Source organism: Gymnoscopelus braueri, assembly GCF_963280865.1.
Source record: "Gymnoscopelus braueri genome assembly, chromosome: 9".
Classification (NCBI taxonomy): Eukaryota; Metazoa; Chordata; class Actinopteri; order Myctophiformes; family Myctophidae; genus Gymnoscopelus; species Gymnoscopelus braueri.
In genome coordinates this window covers 17,712,587-17,734,876 of record NC_137610.1, presented here as the reverse complement: position 1 = coordinate 17,734,876, position 22,290 = coordinate 17,712,587, and the positions used below count along the sequence as shown (strand labels likewise).

The 22,290-nt window shown below is 43.9% G+C and overlaps 1 protein-coding gene across 1 annotated transcript in view; it reads right to left on the bottom strand.

Moving 5' to 3' along the window:
- Nucleotides 1-22,290, bottom strand: part of LOC308091919 (transcription factor Maf-like) — a 69,588-nt gene that overhangs the window by 43,122 nt on the left and 4,176 nt on the right. Inside the window, exon 2 of the mRNA XM_080437672.1 lies at nt 16,207-16,277. Coding sequence (XP_080293798.1) covers nt 16,250-16,277 — 28 coding nt within the window. The 3' untranslated portion in view covers nt 16,207-16,249. The remainder of the gene's footprint in view (nt 1-16,206; nt 16,278-22,290) is intronic.

The window sequence follows — 22,290 nt, the reverse complement described above, 5'->3', positions numbered from 1 at the left end:
TACAGTTCACGTTTAAATTGAAAAGGGTCGTGCTCGATGCGCACGCACACACGCAGCCGTATGTACTTTATAAACGCACACGTGCACAAATACAACCGCAGTGCGTGGATAAATATTTTTTTTAATTGACACATCAGACTGTCAGGTCTTTTTTGGTTGTTGGTGTATGTATTGAGACATCATACTGTCAGGTTTTTTGTTTTTGTATTGAGACATCAGAATCTCAGAGAGGTCTCTTCACTCCAGTTGCCCCCACCGCCCTCTTGCCCCCCTCCGCTCGCTCGCCCCAACCCACATTGCCAGCTCATCGCTCTATCCCCTTCAGCTCTTTATGTGAAGAAAAGTATTTATTTTCATTTATCAAAGGCTTTTTACCCCTGAGAGATGGAAAAATTGCAGTGTCTGCAGTACTCTGTGTGTGTGTGTGTGTGTGTGTGTGTGTGTGTGTGTGTGTGTGTGTGTGTGTGTGTGTGTGTGTGTGTGTGTGTGTGTGTGTGTGTGTGTGTGTGTGTGTGTGTGGTTGGGGGGGTTGTGGAACGATGCTGGAGGTTATTATGGAGAGACTACGACGTGACAGGAGATTTCTCTGATTGGGAATAAAACACCATGTTATCTATTTAAATAAAGCCCACTGCGCATTCATCGGCGTGCTTGCAAGCACACACACACACACACACACACGAGCGCACGCCTGCACAGATACACACATGCTCACATAGCCACATACACCCCCCCCCCACACACACACATACACACACAATATATTATAAGCGCATACACACATTCACACACACTTAAACTCTCTAAAAGACGATGGACACAGAAGAAACACAAGGAGGATTCAGATACATTCACTAGTACACCGTAAAATCATGGGTGTCAATATGAACTCTGAACTCTGTGTGTACACTCGCAGAGTTCAATTAACTCTCAGGATTTTACAGCGTGGAGCAGGCAAACCCCTGCATGTAAACAAACACAAGATCAAATTCACAAAGGGATTTGTAGTCATTAAATTGCAATGATCGCCCTGTTTTAGCTTTCACTTTGAAGATGGAAAAATAAAGCTAGGCGCAGATGTGGGGGAAAACAGCCCTAATAGAACATGAAAAGATTTAAAAGACCTAATTATTCAAGTGAGAGTAGTTACACAAGGAATAATAAATAGAAATATTTAAAAAATATATATATAAACAAACAAAAATAAGTGTTAATGCTGAATTTCACTAGAATAACATGGAGGTATGGAAATCTGCCATGGAGGTATGGAAAAAAGGCAAGTTTACAGTGTTCTGCCCTTTGTATAATTATTGTCGCTGTTGGGCAGAAAACGTTGTTTTTTTTTACTGTCCAAAACCATTACTTGCATTCCAATGCAATGTAGTTATTTAGTTGCAAGCTCTTGTTAAACCTTGTCATTGGTTATATATTTGTAAATCCCATAGACAGATGTAACCACTTTCAACTTGACATCCCTAATTATAGGTGAAGATTTTCAAACATTTTCATAATTCTTCAAAAATAATAAAATTATAATAATAATTTATAGCACAAATAGCAGATCTATAAGTTCAATAAGCTTCAATCTGATGTCCTTATTTTGGACATGTCATTATAGGCGAAACTGTTCAAAAATTTTCAAAGATATAAAAAAGAACACATACAAGCTCACAGTGCGTCACAGCATGATGCGTTAAGAGCTTGTAGATTGTCTATTTTCACAATATTTGTGAAAAGTTTTGAAAGTATGAGATTATTATATAAGAAGGGCTTATGTGGTTAAATATTTGTAAAACCTGTGACCAATAAAATATCCAGTAAATACTGTGACTAATAGCTTTGATTAAAAAAAATAGAGGGAAATACGGAGATATGAGTTTTCCACCCGACAGGGACGATATACTGTATTCAATATGATTTTTTGTATTGATTGATTGAGATGTAAAGCTGTGGGAGGCAGTGTATGGGGGAGAAGAGAAGATCCTAGCGGGATTCCATCCCAGGCCAACAGGCATACATGTGACTCTGCAGGTTAGTGTATAAATTAAACACTTTGCCATTGATAGACTCAACAGACTGTAAGTCAAGTTGCACAATTCACGATTCTCACATTGTCATATCAAAGCCTCCTCTACCATGGGTTCACAAAGCTCCGGTGCATCGGTGGTGTGTTCACAGTGAGATACAGAGCGGTGCTGTGATAAACCAATCAGCTCTGATCATGCTGACCTCTGACCTTTCCCTGCTAAACGCTGACCTCGCTCTGACCAGAGGGGTAGAACCTGTACTTGACCCTGAGGACCTGTGACATCTTCGATAAAACGCCTTCCCCTGCAGGAATGGCTTTGCATATGTCAATAAAGAGATACTCTGTACAAAACATGGAACCAGCTGACCTGTGTTTTGTGTGTGTGTGTGTGTGTGTGTGTGTGTGTGTGTGTGTGTGTGTGTGTGTGCGTGCGTGCGTGCGAGCGTGCGTGCGTGCGTGCGTGCGTGCGTGCGTGCGTGCGTGCGTGTGTGTGTGTGTGCGCGCGCACGCGCATATCTGTGTGTATGTGTCTGAGTGTACAGTACCAATGTGCATGTTCCTGCACCTGCCTATGTGTTTTCCCTCACGTGTTTATTTTGTGTGTGTGTGTGTGTGTGTGTGTGTGTGTGTGTGTGTGTGTGTGTGTGTGTGTGTGTGTGTGTGTGTGTGTGTGTGTGTGTGTGTGTGTGTGTGTGTGTGTGTGTGTGTGTGTGTGCAGTACATGTGTGTGGTACTGTATGTACAGTATGGTATTAATAGTAAATAGAGTAGAGTGTTTTCTCTCCAGTCTGCAGATGTTAGCTGCAGATGGCCCAGCACTAACAATGTTCTAATTTGAACAGGCCAATTTATTAACTAATGATAAAACTAAATTGCATTACCTCCCATTGTGTGTAAGACAATTGTCACACTGTGACACCCACTCTATCAACATCAGTAACAGACATTTTATTTGAACAATGTCATCAATTTTGCTTAAAGCCTTGTGCTCAAGTAGATATTAATCTCGAAAGCACTTTTGTGCGTGCTTGTGTGCGCACAAGCGTGTTTGCGTGTGTGTGTGTTTTGAGAGAGAGACTCAGGAGTTTCCTCCAACGCTTTGTTTAGCCGGTACAGAATGTTCATACGCCAAAAAGCGAGCACACACACACACACACACACACACACACACACACACACACACACACACACACACACACACACACACACACACACACACACACACACACACACACACACACACACACACACACACACACACACACACACACACACACTACACACTCTCACACCTCTTGTTCTCCCTCGCTCTGGTTTGCTCCTCCTACCCTTGTGTCCGCTCTCCTTCTCCTCTCTCTCCCTCTCCCTCCCTCGCAGTGTACCATATGTGTGTCAACCTTGAACCAGAGCAGCCGAGCAGCCAAGAAAGAACAGGGAAGGGAGGTCAGAAAGAGACAGAAAAGGATGGAAAGAAAGAAAGAAAGAAAGAAAGAAAGACAGTCAAATTATACTGTCATAAGAAAACGTCATACTATAATTTCGGGTATAATTTCAGGTCTAATAACGGTGTGGCTTCCATGTGGAGGTCGTACTTCATGTGGCCAGGCTGTGATGTCAGTGGTCTATGAAGTGTGACTCAGAGACGAACACACAGATAAACACAGACCCCCTTCTAGATGTGTTGCCTCTCACAGCGCTACACTGTAAAAACGTCATATTACACTTCATTAGGTCATTAAAAAAATCATACTATATTATGTTGTCAACAAATCCCCCAAAAATGTATATATTATGTCATGAAGTTATAAACTCTATATACTACGTTGTCAAGAAGACATCATACCACTATGTCAACAAAATAAATCCAGTTATACTATGTTGTCAGCGATGACAGTGATTACCATGGCCTTTTCCCTTGGGACATTGACCTTGGAAGTGTACTTTGAAGATAAGACTAATAGCCACAATGAGCATATTCTGCCAAGTGCTGAATGCAGTGAGCCAATAAGCCTGAGACAATCTCTAGTTCAAACCTAGAATTTTTCCAAGCACTCCTCTAAAAAGTGGCTCTCAAAGATCAAATAAAAGGTTGGGAGCTTTAATTCATAACTTGAACACCTGTGTTGCCAAAATAATTATATTATACTGTCAACATATGCATTCAGACAGACAGACAGACAGACAGACAGACAGACAGACAGACAGACAGACAGACAGACAGACAGACAGACAGGCAGAAAGGCACGCACGCACGCACGCCCGCACGCACGCACGCACGCACGCACGCACGCACGCACGCACGCACGCACGCACGCACGCACGCACGCACGCACGCACGCACGCACGCACGCACGCACGCACGCACGCACGCACGCACGCACGCACGCACAGTCTTGTGCGCCTAACCAATTTATTTCCCTCTCCAGAATAGCTGCACCCCTCACAGAGAGCCTTTCATAATTATTCTGCTGGATAAGAGCACAGACAGCAGGGTCCTGCCTCTGTTGATTACAGTATTAACAAAAAACACACACACACACACACACACACACACACACACACACACACACACACACACACACACACAGTCAGAAAAATCCAAATGACCGTGCAAATATGTATTCAGAGATACAAATGTGCAAGAAAAATCCCGCAGTAGCTCTTAATAATTAGAACGGGAACTGAGATGACCTGGTGCTCTTGTACCCATTCAGAGCAACAACGTTGAACATTGATTATCGCTGCGTTTCCTCTCCAATACAAAGCACTGTAAACACCTGCCTGGCCCCGGCTCCCCTCCCCTTCAGTAATGTAAGACACCTTCCCATGGTAAGAGACCACTGTCTTTGGTTAACAGGAGGTTAGAGACGTGTCAGCGTTATACGGCAAAAGGAGGGATGAAAAAAAAAGGCCCTCTTCGCTGACGCTCTTTTCCTCTCCTCTCCTCTCCTCTCCTCTCTCCTCTGCTCGTTCTCTTCCGCCCCATTAGGACCTGGCCCCCCGTTTTTCCTTTTCTGTCATGAAACTTTAATCAGCCATTTAAAGTGAGTGGCCAGCCCGAGTCCTCTCTCTCTCTCTCTCTCCCTCTGCAGAGCTCTGACCTGTGCTGATACCACACACTCTGATGTAACTGATACAGACACTGGCCAGGTCAGCTCCGGAAACCCTGCCAGCAGAGCTAGGGGCCCCGGCCGGCCCGGGACCTCAGCAGCAGCACCGTTTGACATTTTCACATTACACTGACGTTTCAGGGCGTTTAACCACTTAAACCCTATTCTCAAATATCTTCTCAGATGTGCAAAGGTTTTCTAAATTATTTCAAAAATAGTCGATCTACAGGCTCACAACACGTCACATTGCGATACATGGTAGATCAGATTTGTTTTTAAGTTGTTCTGAAAAGTTTTTGAAAGATTATTTTTTTTGCGCAAAATAGGAAGCCAGGGGTAATATGGTTAACCGACACGCAGTGCGACTTACTGTATGTGACAAGCAACGATAAACCGTAATGTTTCAGTGCCAAGTTCACAGGCATTTTTTTTTTTGGCCTCCCGAAATCGGACCTTTAAATGTAAACCTTTAAATGAGCTCACTAGTTATGTCCGGTTTTACTTGTAGGGTCATGGGTTACAAAAGTGAGGGGGTGGGTCCCTTACATATGTGTAAAGCAAGGTGTATTCAACACAACAACTGTGATTTGTTGGAACGCTGTTTCGCACACACCTTATATTACGATGCCTTTAGATACATTCTGTACATTATTGTGTAAATACAGTAAGAGAAAAGCATGAGAAAGCGTCAGCCTGTGTGCCTTCCAGCCCTTCTACTGCCGGTGTCTGTGAGAGGTTTGTCTGCTCTCCTCTGTAGACTGAAAAGAAATCCATCAGCATGATCCAGTGAGAGAGAGAGGGAGAGAGAGAGGGAGAGAGAGAGAGAGAGAGAGAGAGGAAGTGAAAAAAAGAGAAAACCACTCGGTCCAGACTCCAGACTCCCATCTGATATATGGTCTCTGCGGCTGGCTGGTTCTCTCCCCTTCTCTCGACACGAATGCATTTGCTCATGCAGGCGTATTGGTTTGCACGCGCGCGTGTGTACACACACACACACACACACACACACACACACACACACACACACACACACACACACACACACACACACACACACACACACACACACACACACACACACACACACACACAGACACAAATATATGAACATACACGCCACGCCACACACGTACCCACACCTCCAACAGTAAATAAGGCAGTGCAGTCAGGTCACAATCACAGTAAACCACACAAACGACTACCATCTGTCTCTTTGTCTCTGCCTGTACGAGTCAATGAGCATCAGCGGCAACAGTTCATACTACAGCGCCCAAACACAATAACATTCAACATCACCGTATTAAAAGAAAAATATATATCTTTGAAGCCATGAAGCGATATTCATTGCTCTCTCTCTCTCTCTCTCTCTCTCTCTCTCTCTCTCTCTCACTCTCTCTCTCTCTTATCGTTCTCTTGCTCTCTCTTTTTCCTGTCCCCACATCTTCCCTCTCCTCCTTCCTTCCTCCTCTTCCTGTAAATGAGTGATTTATCAGCCTTAATTGCTGGCAGTGGTTCATGTGGTCATGTGACCACAACATGACAGCGTGTGATAAATACGCTGTGGAAATGAAGGCCTGGATTGCAACGGGGGGAGCCGCACGTCGCATGCATGGAGTCAACATATCTGCAGGGTGAGACTATATTGTGCCCCACACTGAAACGTCTTTCTTTCTTTTTTTCTGGGGAGGCGTACTATAAAGTTTATTTGTCTGTAAAAACCAAAAACAAATGGGTAAGAGGGTGAAAAGAGAAATTAATACGTTATCAGTACTGATCATTTCAAGACACAATGTGCAATGTGTGGTTCCCCCGATGCAAGTCATGGATTGCAGGAATCTATGACATACTTTTCACATGTACTGTATGGTGCAAGGGGCAGAAGTGAACGCGCTTCTGGTGGTGACCTCTATTGAGGCCCCTCAATATACCATTAACATTTGGGGTCAATCAGACAATGCGTTTCATGATGTTTGTTGATAATAGGCACATCTCGAATGTTTGGAAGCCAATCATAGCAAAACAATACTGAAAAAAGTTAAGCTTTTTAAAATGTTTCTAACACAAAAGTATATAATGTAGTGCAGACATTGTAGGAGTTCCGGCAATTTTTTAATCATCATGAGAAATAAGGGCAAATCTGAGTGTGTGTGTGTGTGTGTGTGTGTGTGTGTGTGTGTGTGTGTGTGTGTGTGTGTGTGTGTGTGTGTGTGTGTGTGTGTGTGTGTGTGTGTGTGTGTGTGTGTGTGTGTGTGTGTGTGTGTGTGTGTGTGTGTGTGCGCGAACAAGGTCCAAACCCATGATCATAATTGTGGCCGGAATGCCAATTTAGAACTACAGGGGACATTTTTGAAATGTGCCGTCTACCCACTCAACCAAATGTCAGTTTTGCCATACACACACACATTGGAAAATTGTATGTACTAATAAATGAATATCACTTAAACAAGAAAACATATCACTTAGAAAAGTACAAGCGCAGGATTCCAGATGAAACCAGTTAATCTGACACAATATGTATGTATATGTGCCACAGAAACTGTGGGAGGAATGGTGCAACCAACCTTTGCGGGTATAAATCCATAAAGAAATAGTTCAATTACCAAACTAAATCTGGGATATACCTTAGTGGAGTTGCGTGCACGGTGACTGACCAAATACACAAATACTTATATGCACACGCACACACGCACACGCACACGCACACACACACACACACACACACACACACACACACACACACACACACACACACTTCCATGTGCACGTGTACATGGCATGCACCAGCATGTACAGTATATGGACATACACATACACACACACTCAGCTGCAGGCTCTAGCACTACGTATATCCCGCATGTATTTCCCTCTCATGTGTAAAGCAGCAGAGGACGCTGACAGAGGTGCCTGCAGTGTTCAGTCCATGCATCTTATTGTTTCATGGAGTGAGTTCCCAACCGCTGACCTTTTTATTCACCACACCATACATTGTTAAAATAATGTATGGGGTGTCCTGGCCCAAAGCTGCCTCATTGTGTTGTGTTATATATAACACAGAGACGTGAGATGCGTGCGCGCGTGTGTGTGTGCGTGTGCGTGTGCGTGTGAGAGTGCATACACATGCCATTTGCCATTAAAAGAAAGAGCACATATATTCCATACACAACATGCATGTGGATTGTGGATTGTGTGCGTGTGCGGTGACTTGATTATGGGCAGTATAATATGGCGTTCCATGTTTTGGGACATGATGAAGACAGAGTCATGTCATCCCTACAGGTGTAGTAGCACAGAGGTAGTCCTATATATATATATATATATATATATTATATATATATATATGTATATATATTATATATTATATATATATATATATATATATATATATATATATATATATATATATATATATATATATATATATATATATATATATATATATATATATATATATATATATATATATATATGAGATATGTCCAAACAGAGGCTTATGAAAGTAACATTTGAATACCCCAAATTAAAACCATAAAATATTGGATTTTCCACCCAACTGTGTTCTATTCAGTTCTACACCTTAGCAGAACATTTAAAATGGAAAATAATTCATGCAAAACTACGTAGAGTGAGTTATGACATGGCTCTGCTGTGTCCAAGTCCGGCTCAGAGCCAAGCCCAAAGGCTTTGTCCAGCTGTCCCCCCCCCCCCCCCCCACCCCCCACCTCCATGTGAAACACTGGAGGCTGCACTGCACTCACACTGTGGCAGTGGTGGACAGTAAAGGGCTGTTGTTCACACTGAGCACTATAACTATAACTATGAAAATTGTTTAAAAAATCGTTCTAAGTCAAGTGGATGGCAGAGTTCACACCAACGATTAAAAAACAAATTACAATGGTGAACGATATAGTTATAGTTATTGTTATAGTTATAGTGCTCAGTGTGAACGGCCCTAAGTACATTTACTTGAGTACAGTACTTAAGAAATTTGTTGGATTATTAGTTTTTTTACAAGCTGTTGATTTTCACACCGCTTCATTTCAAATACAAATACTGTCCATTGAATCTTCTCCTACTGAAGACTTTTGAGTCCACTTTTGAGTCCACTGACATTTCTAGTAAGGCACTAAAACGTACAAAAATATATTATGAATTAACTACTTAAACCCTATTTCAAATATAGTGAAAATGGCTGATCTACAAGCTCTTGAGGGCTTTTAGATCAGCTATTTTCACTATAAAAAAATTAAATCTGAAATGTCTTAAAATGTCTGAAGATTTCTGAAAATGGACTTCGTAATTTGTACTTTTGAATACTAAAAGTATGTTGCCATATACTTATATGTCCAAAACTGTTACTACTTACTTTTCACGATTCAAATTCTAAATAGCAAAAGTTGCAGATCTACAAGCTCAAAACACGTCGCTTCGCGCTTCGCGCTTCGCGCCTCGTTTCGAGCTTGTGGATCTGCTACTTTTGATGCTAGGACATTCATTTATGAAAAAACACAAAAAGTTACTGTAAAATATGGAGATAAGATGTTTATGCCCGATAGCAACGATATACTTTGTCCACCACTGCACTGTGGTTCCTACAGCCTGTAGTTCACACCAAAAATTCATGACCAGGAAACTGTTGTAAGCCCAACTCATACTTACGCCGTGCGACGCATAGCGAGCTTGTAGATCTGCTATTTTTGGCACACGTGCGACAGAGCATAAATTAAGCATTAAAACGTTTTACCTTTTTGCTTTGTATTAATTACTCAAAATATGTATTTAATTTAAACTCATGAAATGTTGTTGTTTATCATAATTTTTGTCAAATATAATAACATTTCCACCATAACACTTTGATCTTAGTATTCAACTTGAGCTCCAACAATAATTTTGATTCAATTTAATGAGCCGACTCTGTGTTTTGTGTTTCAGGGCTTGTATAAAATGCCAGCAGACCATGGCCTGCAGAGCAGTGCATCGTGATACGCTACACTAAACTCTGCCTTTGAGATCGAACCAGACAGAAGTAGAGGGATAGACAGATATATGGACATAGAGAGAGAGAGAGAGAGAGAGAGAGAGAGAGAGAGAGAGAGAGAGAGAGAGAGAGAGAGAGAGAGAGAGAGAGAGAGAGAGAGAGAGAGAGAGAGAGACGTGAAAAGAGTGAGTGAAGTACACATCTCACTTTAGACCTGACAAACAGTCTGTCAACACATAATGTGCCAAATATTTGGCCACTGCAGAACTGGCACAAATAAGGAGACATCAGATGATGAATACACACAGTTTGGACAGCAAGAGGCATGGGCCGCTAAAGGAAGCATAACTATCAGTGTGTGTGTGTGTGTGTGTGTGTGTGTGTGTGTGTGTGTGTGTGTGTGTGTGTGTGTGTGTGTGTGTGTGTGTGTGTGTGTGTGTGTGTGTGTGTGTGTGTGCGGGCATATGCATGTGTATGTGTGTGCATGCCTGTGTGTGTTCACGCAGTGACACGCCTATACAGTATGCATTCATACATGCGTGCACATGCGTGTGTCCACGTGCGTGTGCGCTGGGTACACGTGTGCACGGACTCATATTATATATTTATAAATGTTTTTGCACGTTTGCATATTCCACAAACAAATGCGTGTGTCGACAGTGAACAGGCAACGGGGAGGACAGCGGAGTGGCTCCAGCACCCCTTGCACCTCCCTCTCCCTCCTCCTTATTTATTTGTCTGTATTAGTTAGCTCCTTCTCAGCACTTAAAATTAATGTCATCCAGCAGAAAATAGAGGCTGAAAGCTAAAATTCAGCAGTTTCCCGGCAGCCCGGTTATTTATCAAGCTAACAAGGAGGAGATGCATCCCGTTTCAGCCGGGCTCAGGAAATATGTGCCATTAAAACCCAGCGCTGGGTTTGAGAGCCAGGGAATAAAAGTGAGGGTGTCAGGAAGAGGGGATGGACACCAGTGCCAGCAATATGGATGCAGAGAGACCAGCAGACGCATTTATATATAAGGAAACAATAGATATACACGCGCACAAATAAACACACGCATATTTATCCAGGAGGAGAAAAAAACACACATTCTAGCCTGCAGACGCCACAGCTACAATATGGATCATTCTGCATTCATACCGTGTATATGAAGTGATGATTTGCTGATAGCTATAGAAGGGGACGGGACGGGGGGACGGGACGGGACGGGGTGGTTGTTCGAGGACTTGAATAAATCATGTGTACTGGGGGTATAGGCCTAGCGCAGCCACGCTCATTTTGTCTTTAGGACAGGGCTATAGAAACGTCTCCCGAGGACTGTTGGTATTGTGTGCCATGTTAACATCTCTATAGCGTCGGCGCTAACACGCGGGGTGCTGGGGTTTAATTAGACACAAGGTGCAGCGCTAAGCAGCTAGCACTGGGCACACACTGCAGGGAAGAGGAGCGGATGGTGACAAGAGGGGAGATGGAAACAGGAAGGCGGAATGGGCGTGTGTGCGTGTGCGTGTGCGTGTGCGTGTGCGTGTGCGTGTGCGTGTGCGTGTGCGTGTGCGTGTGCGCGTGCGCGTGTGCGTGTGCTTGTGTGTGTGTGTGTGCGACTGTGCATGTGTGCTTTGGATACATGAACACATACATTTTGTTTAGTTGCGTGTGTACCTAAGGAGAGGGGAGGCTGTAGGCTACAGGAAGGCTCTGGGCTACTCGCTGCGGTGGTTCAAGGGAATACATTATGTTAGACTAACCTCAGGTTGATCAGGAATCACGCTGTGAACACAGACACACACAGTCAAATCCTGAGTGTTCATTTTACTTTGAGGGTGTACAAATGGACCCGAAAGGGTCCATTTGTACACCCTCAGAGTTGAATGAACACTCAGGATTTTACAGTGTCACTCACAACCTGAGGACAGGAGTATCTACACTCTCTCTCACACACACACATACACACCACACACACACACACACACACACACACACACACGCACACGCACACGCCCGCACGCACAATATCATGGTAAATGGGTGGTAACATCATAAAGACTAATTATATCTGAATTAACCAACGCTATCTGCGGTCTGTAGTCAAATAACTGAGACACGAGAGAGAAGAGCGCTGTAATATTAACATAAGTTGAAAAGAGAAGATCGGGCCGACGCTCACAAAGTTTGCCTTCGAGGCATCGCTCCTTCCGACGCATAATATACTCCTTAAACACTGTCTTCTCCTCCGAGGGGCTTGGATGATAAAGGAAAAGAAATGTAAAGACACAAGAAAAACCAACAAGAGTTGGTGCGTTAGCGTTGCGGCTTTGTCGATATGCCTGTCACCAACAGCTGCTCATCAAACTGCATAAAGCACCTGTAGGGTTTTCTTTCTCAACCATCTCAAGCATGAGTTTCTTTTTCGCACCCGGGCCAAGTCTAATAATGAGTGTGCAGCCTGTTCATCTGCCTGCTGTCATTTTGATATGTTGAGTGGAGGTACGACTCTCTGTCATCACGTCATCATTTCTGGCTCGTACCACGCTATCAAGTCTCACACGGGGCTGCTAGCAGTTATATATAGCCCGGGAGCTGTATGTCAGTGAAGCGTCTCAAAAACTTTGGGATGGAGCTCTGCCGATGCAAATTCGGGCCATTATGGAACACTTAGGTGTCCCAAACAGAATGACAATTTACGATTTTAAACTTTTCACAACAAAACGCTGGAAGGCCTATAGTTTAGGGTTCAAATGTACGAGCAAAGAAAACACCCTGAATTTACGGGGAGAATCGCATCCGGTAAGAAAAGTCCTGTTCTAGTAGCTATAGCAAGCAAGCACAGCCCACACATAAATCTATAGAACACACACATACTCGCAAACACACACACACACACACACACACACACACACACACACACACACACACACACACACACACACACACACACACACACACACACACACACACACACACACACACACACACACACACACACACACACGCACACACACACACCTTGACGTGTATATATGTGCGCGTGTCCTTTCTCCTCTTGTGTCTGTAAAAACCTGGCCTGCCTGCAAGCAGCCATGCAGGCACCACACAGCCCTGCCATCCCACCCTTCTGGCTGACTCACCCTCATCACTGGGAGGAGAGGTACAGTGGAGGAGAGGCTGGGAGGAGCGAGAGAGAGAGAGAGACAGAGAGAGAGAGAGAGAGAGAGAGAGAGAGAGAAAGAGGTGGGTCTGCCGCCACGCTCCCAGCTTCTGAACCTTCGTCTAATGTGACCTCTCCACTCCCCAGCCGGTGACCTCCGAGCTCCTGACAGCCCAGAAAGTGCTGAAGCACGCAGGTGTCCTGCTGCCACAGCCACGCGCGCACACACACACACACACACACACACACACACACACACACACACACACACACACATAGGCACATATCAATGTGCATGTGCACATAAACACGCATAAACCAACACACACTGCCACGTGCGTGTGCTATATACCATGTGAATTAACACGCCCACACACATTCATATAGAGTATGCTCACAAACAAATAGGCCAAGCGTTCACAGGCACGCACGCACGTCCCACATCAGCAGCCAACACATAATACAGGTTTCCTATTTTCAACCCCTTTGCTGCCGTACAGAGCTTACAGACAATGTACCACTGTATACATACACATCACATAAAAGCAACACATACGTGAGTGCAATTTTTATACCCTGGTCAACAGCATACACAGTAAAAATCCTTCATCATTTGGTAATTTATCCATTTGCACACTCTCAGCGTTAAATTAACACTGAGGATTTTACTGTGTAACGGTGGACAACGGCGGGGGGCACGTGTCAGCGGCAGGAGAAAAAAAGCTTGTGCTTCATAAACGCTGAGCTCACGGGGAAGAGGAGGAAACAGTGAGCTCCTCGCCGTACAGTAAAGTCGCACGGTAAAATTAGCCGACTGCTGACGTGGTGATTTCCCCCGTCCACCCTCTCTCTCCCACTGCACCGTGTAAAACTGAGGTGTCCAGAGTGTGTCCTGTCCTGTGCACGTCTCTGACTCTCTCTCTGTGTGTGTGTGTGTGTGTGTGTGTGTGTGTGTGTGTGTGTGTGTGTGTGTGTGTGTGTGTGTGTGTGTGTGTGTGTGTGTGTGTGTGTGTGTGTGTGTGTGTGTGTGTGTGTGTGTGTGTGTGTGCACGTGCGTGTGTGTGTGTATGTGTGTGTGTGTGTGTGTTGGGGGGGGTTAGGGTTCGAGTTGTATTACAGTGGTGATGAGTCGGACTGGCTGGGGAGGTTGATACCCCAGCGGCACCCAGCATTGACCAGGCCTTTAAATAAAGCCTTCGATTCCTCCGAGCGGGAGAGAAGGTCACCGCCTGCCTCTGGTTACCCTGCCCTGTCTGACTGTCTGCATCCATGGGCCAGTGAGCAAGCACCCCCCCCCCCCCTTCCTACAGTCCCCTCTCTCCATCACCTCCTCCCTCCTTTTTTCTCTTCCTTTCTTTCCCTATACCGTCCCTTCTAACTTTTCTCCAGCCCTCTGTTTAGTTTTTTTCCCCACACACAGTCAACTCCTGTGGGCCCGTGAAGCCTGATTTATAGAAGTCCATCATACGGAGGTTTCACTTGTCAACAAGAGCGGATCTACAAGCTCACAACACGCTGTGATGCGACGCTTTGTGAGTTGTAGATCCGCTCTTGTGGGTAAACGATACAGTCGTACGATGCCATATACATTCATCTTATGGGTGTGTGACTTGTTTTCTTCTCTTTCTCAGTTCTTCATTCCCTGCCATCTTCTGTCTGTAACCCCCACCACCCTCCCCATCCCTCCATCTGTCTGTCAGCCGGACGGACGTGAGACAAAATAAGAAGAGTACAGTATACGACGTGAAGGGACCCCGCAGAGAGGGAACTATAGCAAAGGTTACGGGGATCAGAGGGCAGTGCAGGGGTGGAGGGTGGCAGCCCTGTCCCATGAGCACTGGGCATGTCACACTCCTGTCAATTAACATGCTGTGTCACAGTCATAACAGAGGACCACAATAGCAGCTTAACCACTGAACGATAAGAGAGAGAAAGAGAAAGAGAGAGAGAGAATAATAAACAGGAAAAGAAGAGCAAGAAAGCGAGAAAGAGAAATGAGAGAAAACGTTACGCAGATGGGAAGTGGAAAAAGTAGCGATGATTAGAAAGAGAATATAGCAAATCCCCTGTGACTGCTGTCCCAGCTAAATGCTGGGTTTTGTTAACTGAAAGAGAACGGGTACACAGTTTGCGAGGCTGATATGCATGGAGGAAACAAGTACATTTGGAAATATTAAGGATATCATTTGTATTTTTTTACTACCACACAGTAAAATACTAAATGTTAATTTAACTTAAGAATGGACCCACAATGGGTCCATAGGATCTTACTGTGTACTACTTTATATTAATAATGACCCTGTTCACTTAAATTCCTTTATACTTCCCTCCTTTAGAACACAGACGGTAAACAACAAAAAAAAAACTAAAAAGGTTTTTCCATCTTTTGAAATGTGTTTAGCAGCTGCATGTTCGTTTTCAAAATGTCAAAATTAGGTGCAATTGTGTTTAAATAATAAAAGTAAAATATTAAAACAAGTTATCACAAATACATTTATAACATTTTAAATAAAGATTTAACTTAAATGTTTATTATTGTATCAGATAAATTGCAATATGAAGGTTCATCATTTAAAGTTGAAAATTGACTTTTGTACACGTAAGATGCTCACTATTGCCTCATGAAATTCAATGCATGAATTGTGCAACATGGAAGATGCGCATTTGAGTCACGTACAGTAACCACAGGCACGGATATTTTCCGTAGTTCTAAACAGCAGTGATTAAAATCTGAACACAAAATGATGACAATAGTATTAACCACTTGAACAGTAGCATCCCTATTCAGGGGTTGTGAGCTTGTAGATCGGCTATTTTTGGTGAAGGGATATGGTGTACACTGTAGAGAGTGGACCAAGTACCGAGCAGACCCCGCTCAACTAAGAAGCTATTGATTGTATAGAGGGTTTAAGGGGTTAAAGTCTGAAGTGAAGAGCGAGGAGTTACCTCAGACGCCAGGGTTGAGCGGTGGACAGGTCTCAGCTCACTATCACAGATGGAGGAATTTTCTTGATGTCCTAAAATAAGAAAATAAATAGAAAAAACATTATCAAACACACACCAAAACAAACAAATGTTTCTTTACATTATGACTGTTAATTGATAAAAAAAAACTATTCAAGCTTCATTCTAACACAGACATTCAGCATTTGTGGAAGCTAAACTCAAAATGACCAAGGACACAAAATTGTAGCAGGTAAATTATATATATATATATATATATGTACACACACATACATATATATATATATATATATATATATATATGTGAGAGAGGGGAGAGAACATTTTTGTGTGAGTGATTTTTCTCATACCGCATACATACTGGGTAAACTACAGTATATAGACCACAAGAGATCATTCGTTCAGATATAGATCAAGAGACAGGCAATTCTGTGTTTCATGATTCATGATTTAGAGATTTAATAATTAATTACTGTTCCTGACTTTTGGCAATTAAACTTTCAGAAATGTCCACTGTCAACAAAATGCTACATTTCAATCCTTGTATACAGTATACGTGTGTACCTCTGTGTATGCATGTAGCATAGCAAATAGTATATTTATATGCCATTTAGGTATTTGCACTTTGCAGGGCTAGCCGGAAAGCCTTTGCTGGACTTTATGTGCTAAGAAAAGGGGGTACATGAGGACAAAGTATATTAATGCCCCTTCATCCATCTTTAAACAACAATGAGGACCATTCATTTCCCTGTAATCCGATTCACACAGGCCAAATGGACTCTGACCCAGTCGGCTATGTAGGGGTTCCTACTGACAGACGCGCAGACAGAGAGCAGGCCGGCAACCCTAACCTTCCAAACTATAAACACAGCAGCTATAAAAATTGATAAGTTCTCCTGCACCATGTTCTGTTGGGGCAGTCTATGTATAGTACCGACCACAGAATTGGAAAAATAAAACTGTGGCTGCCGACACACACACACACACACACACACACACACACACACACACACACACACACACACACACACACACACACACACACACACACACACACACACACACACACACACACACACACACACACACACTTCTGCACGCATGCATATTCAAACAATCCGGCACACATTCATACACATGCACACAGCTTGTGTCTGCGTCACCGGGCTTTCAGAGAAACGGAGGCCCCTGTGCGGAGCGGGGGGGGACAGAGAGGGGGCTGCTACATGGCAGCAGTGTGTGGGGTCAAGGCCTTTCCCAGGTACAAATAAAAGGGAGAGCAGAGACTCTGGAAGAGCTGAACAACACTATGGGTCACCTTGCCTGGCAAAGAGATCAATGTCTGTTTGACTGGCTGCGGGAGCGAGGGGGGGAGAGGGGGAGAGAGAGAGAGAGAGAGAGAGAGAGAGAGAGAGAGAGAGAGAGAGAGAGAGAGAGAGAAGGGGTGGAAGAGAGAGTGAGAGAGAGGCTGACTGCAGCAGAAGGGTAAATCACCTCTCCTGCTTCATTGAGATGCAGGTAAAACACACAGGGGTCTTTGCTGAGCTACGCACAGCAAAGCCCCATACGGGTCCTTTTTTTTTTAATACTCTCAATGTTAAATTAACACTCCAGATTTAGCTGTGTAGCTTCTCGCTGCATAACACAAACTCGTTGTCATACACACGCATGAACGCACACACACACACACACACACACACACACACACACACACACACACACACACACACACACACACACACACACACACACACACACACACACACACACACATGCACACACAGTGTATAATGTGCTCCATCTTCAAATACTCCCCCACTTCACAAATTGGCCCAAAATACCCTACGTCGCTGACTCTCTGCCCTGCAACTCAACTCACTGTTGAGAACACCGTTCAAAACATCAACACGGCCCCAGCTATGTTTATCTGAGCGTCGCAATATTATATGCTCAATTATAATTGAATCATAATTAGCCTTTCATCTATTGCCCTTTAGTGATGTATGCTGAATACAGCTTTTTATCCAAATGCAAATCTGAGGCAAATCTAATGGTTTGAATGCTACTGCTGCACATAAATATATTGTACCATCCAGGGCCACACTTTGTCTAAGGAGATCCTTCTACAGCTATATGGCTGGATGCGTTTACAGTAATCTCAATTAAGCATCGGGTTACGTTATAGCATTTGATTTGAGCAATCACAATACCTCCCCATCTCCCATAAGCTCCTATCTGCCAGAGCCATATGCCACCGGGATACACGCTACGGAGACAGCGACACGACCCTTTGGAAACACTGCATTCTCACCACACACCCGCGACAAGGCGGGGGGACGTGTTAAATTATTAGGTTTTCAAATAAATGACACATAACTCAGCTGCCTGGGACAGTGTGAGACAGAGAGAGAGAGAGGAGAGAGAGAGAGAGAGAGAGAGAGAGAGAGAGAGAGCGAGAGAGAGAGAGAGAGAGAGAGAGAGAAGGAGCGAGATAGAGCTCAGGCATTGCAAGTCTCAGCCTGGATGATGGACGGACTACAGGGGGACATAAATGTGGCTGATTTAAATCACTTTAAATGTAAATGTTTATCGTGCAGAGTGATGCGGATGTAGATTGAGTGGAAGAGATTGAAATTGTTTCCTCTTTTGAATGCGAATATGGTTTTAACCCTTTGGAGGGCTGCGTTGGGTGGGGGGCAAGGGGGGGGGGGGGGGGGGTGGGGTGTGCATCACAGGCCAGCGTTCACCGACAATCAGGGAGGCTGAGCGTGCTGTCAGCTAAATTAGTCAACACCCAGCTTCCCAAGATAACAGCTGTTGTAAAAAAAAAAAAAGCAATCGGGGCAACGGTTTTAACTTTTGCTCCGTTAATGTTACATGAAGCAGTGCGTTAATATGCATGCAAATTAAGTATTTTATCCTACTAAGAGAGTAGACTGTTATTATTACCATGACTTGTTTGGCTTACATCATTAGGTTTTGTGTATAATCAACATGGGGTGTGTGGGGGAGGTATAGAGGGGGTACTGCTGTACAAGCATTGCAGCGTCGACATGAAGACATAAACGATGCGAGCCTACAGACTCAATACACTCAATTGAAGTGGAGAGTGCATGAACACCCCTCCGCTGCAAGGTCGAATAGAAGACGCAGTGCTGGACGGTTATTGAGCTCTCGCACACATAGACACTCACTCACATGGCAAGAGTGCGCCCATCCCTTTGTCCCCCATTAATTTCGAGACATTAAAGCGAAGTGCATGATGATGATTCAGATGTCAATATGGATGAATTTCAAAGTGATTTCCCATAGTTGACCTGAAAGAGAAAGTCCAATATTGTGACAGCGGACAACTGCATTATCTGTAATAACCCAATCATTGGACATAACAGCAAATGATCTCAGTGCACAGAGTCAATATGCCACGAAGGAGAATAGAATTTCACTTTGTGCTGATAAGATTAATCCTCATATAATGTGTACTGTGTGTTTGTGTGTCTACACATGAGCACATATGTGTGTTGGTGTGTGTGTGTTGTGTGCAAGTGAAACAGAGTTAAAGAATAACAGAGAGAGAGAGTGAAGTCAGTTCAACTGCCACAGCGCTGAGATACAAGGAGGAAGTGCTGAAATGTTGTTTCCTGTGCATTCTGTCCTCCTTCAGCACAGGAAACGAATCAGTGCTACTGTATCCTCCTGCCCCGTGGTGTCTGGCAGCACAAAACAAACACGCACATGCGCACACACAAGAGCAGAGAGATCCACGCACAATTCACACCCTCGCGCAGACATCAGCACTTTCCAATCCGTCACATCTGTGCAGCGAATAATTCACCAAACAGGCGGCAAACATTCTCAAGAACTACACAGTAAAATCGTCTGTGTTCATTTCACTCAGAGAGTGTACAAATGGAACCAAATGCACCCGTTAAATTAGCACTCAGGATTGTACTGTACATTAACCATTCAAATGCATATATACAGAGTCACACTATGATAAGCTAGTTCCCTGAAAAAGCATTTTCCAACTTGTCAAAGCATTGAATAACTTCCTTAAATGAGGTCAAATAAATGCTAAAAGCCGACAATCTGATAGATGAGACAGACCTCCTGTCTTTAAGGCCTGATTCATACTTGTCACGCACCGGAAATAGCTAATTTACAAGCTCACAATGCATTGTGGTGAAAAGCGTTGTAGATCGGCTATCTTTGGTCCCCAACACAGGCGCACAGCTAAGTCAAGCTTAAGATTCACAAATTCTCCTATGAACGTTATTACAAGCAAGTTCCCTGTGAACGTCTCTTTGAATCTGACCTGTACCCCACAGGCCTCCCATAGAAACCTCCACTAATTCTACCTGGTGTGCACTAAAGACGTATGGTGTCCCCAGTTCTAGGTTATAACACAAATGTAATTAAATAGCACACTATATTGACCTAATCAGATAGGAGGGCCATAAATTAGTGTGCACACGCTCACTAAAAGGCCCTCTCCTCTCAGCTAGGACACATCTCTGATCGTTTATCATCTTAAAGGAGCAGGAAACTGGCCAGCATCTCTCCTTCTCTCTCTCTCTCTCTCTCTCTCTCTCTCTCTCTCTCTCTCTCTCTCTCTCTCTCTCTCGCTCTCTCTCTCTGTCTCTCCCCCCCCACCCTCTCTCTCTATTAATCACAGGGAAAATCATTCCTTCCGGCAGGGGAGGGTCATACGTCGCCGTCCTGGCCCTTCACTCTGAGGTCCAATCCAGGCCAGGTGACTGGCATATGTAATGCTGGTACACGGAGCAGAGCTACACAACCAGATACTTAACAGACTGGTCCAGTCTGTTCAGTGTGTCACAGTGCAGGCTGACTGCCATTCAGATATAGGGTCATTTCTTTTTACCCTGAGATATTCAGTGATTAAAAATATATATATATATATATCTGTAAAAACCCTTCAGTATCCTGTGCAGATCCTCTTTTACTGTACACAAAGTACCCCCCACCCCACACCCCACAACATGCATCATGCACTAATGTGCTCAATTGTGAACCACACACACACACACACACACACACACACACACACACACACACACACACACACACACACACACACACACACACACACACACACACACACACACACACACACACACACACACACACACACACACACACACACACACCTATCACTGTAAGCAAGCATGCGGCGTATGCACGCTCACACACACACACGCGTGCGCGCGCACGCACACACACACACACGCACGCACGCACGCACGCACGCACGCACGCACGCACGCACGCACGCACGCACGCACGCACGCACGCACGCACGCACGCACGCACGCACGCACGCACGCACGCACACACACACACACACACACACACACACACACACACACACACACACACACACACACACACACACACACACACACACACACACACACACAACACAATGTGTTGTGGCATTGACCTTGTAGGAGGAAAAATCCAGTCCACCTCTTTGTTTTATCTCACTCATTGAACTAAAACAGTAAGCTGGATTACATTGAATTGAACTACCGACGGTAAAGCAGCAGCAAGCAGGTGCTTTATGAGGGTGGAACATGCAGGTCAGATTAAAATCCACTACAAAGATGATAGACCACTGGGTCTAAACTGGCTACAGTCTCAACTCTGCTTTATGAGGACTCATTTATTATAGCAGCAATGGTCAATTGTTTTATTATTATTATTCTTTATTCATTAGCATTTACATATAGGATAATTATCTGATATAATCAAACACTTATTTTTATAATTGTAAGAATGTACTGTCTCAAGGAATATCTATTTAAAACTTTTATTTTAATCTCAAAATCAGTGTTATCATTGAATTCAAACAATTCGATTCAACAAGTCAACAGCCACTGAGTAAAAAGTACAAGTTTGCTCTCAACTTAATTATTAACTGAACTTTTTCAGGAAACCTGCTCTATGCCTTGTGGGGGTCTACCTGACAATAAAAAATATAGCCTATACCGTATATATTGGGTATAAATACAGTTGTGGTTTTGACTTTTGTAAATGTTTAGG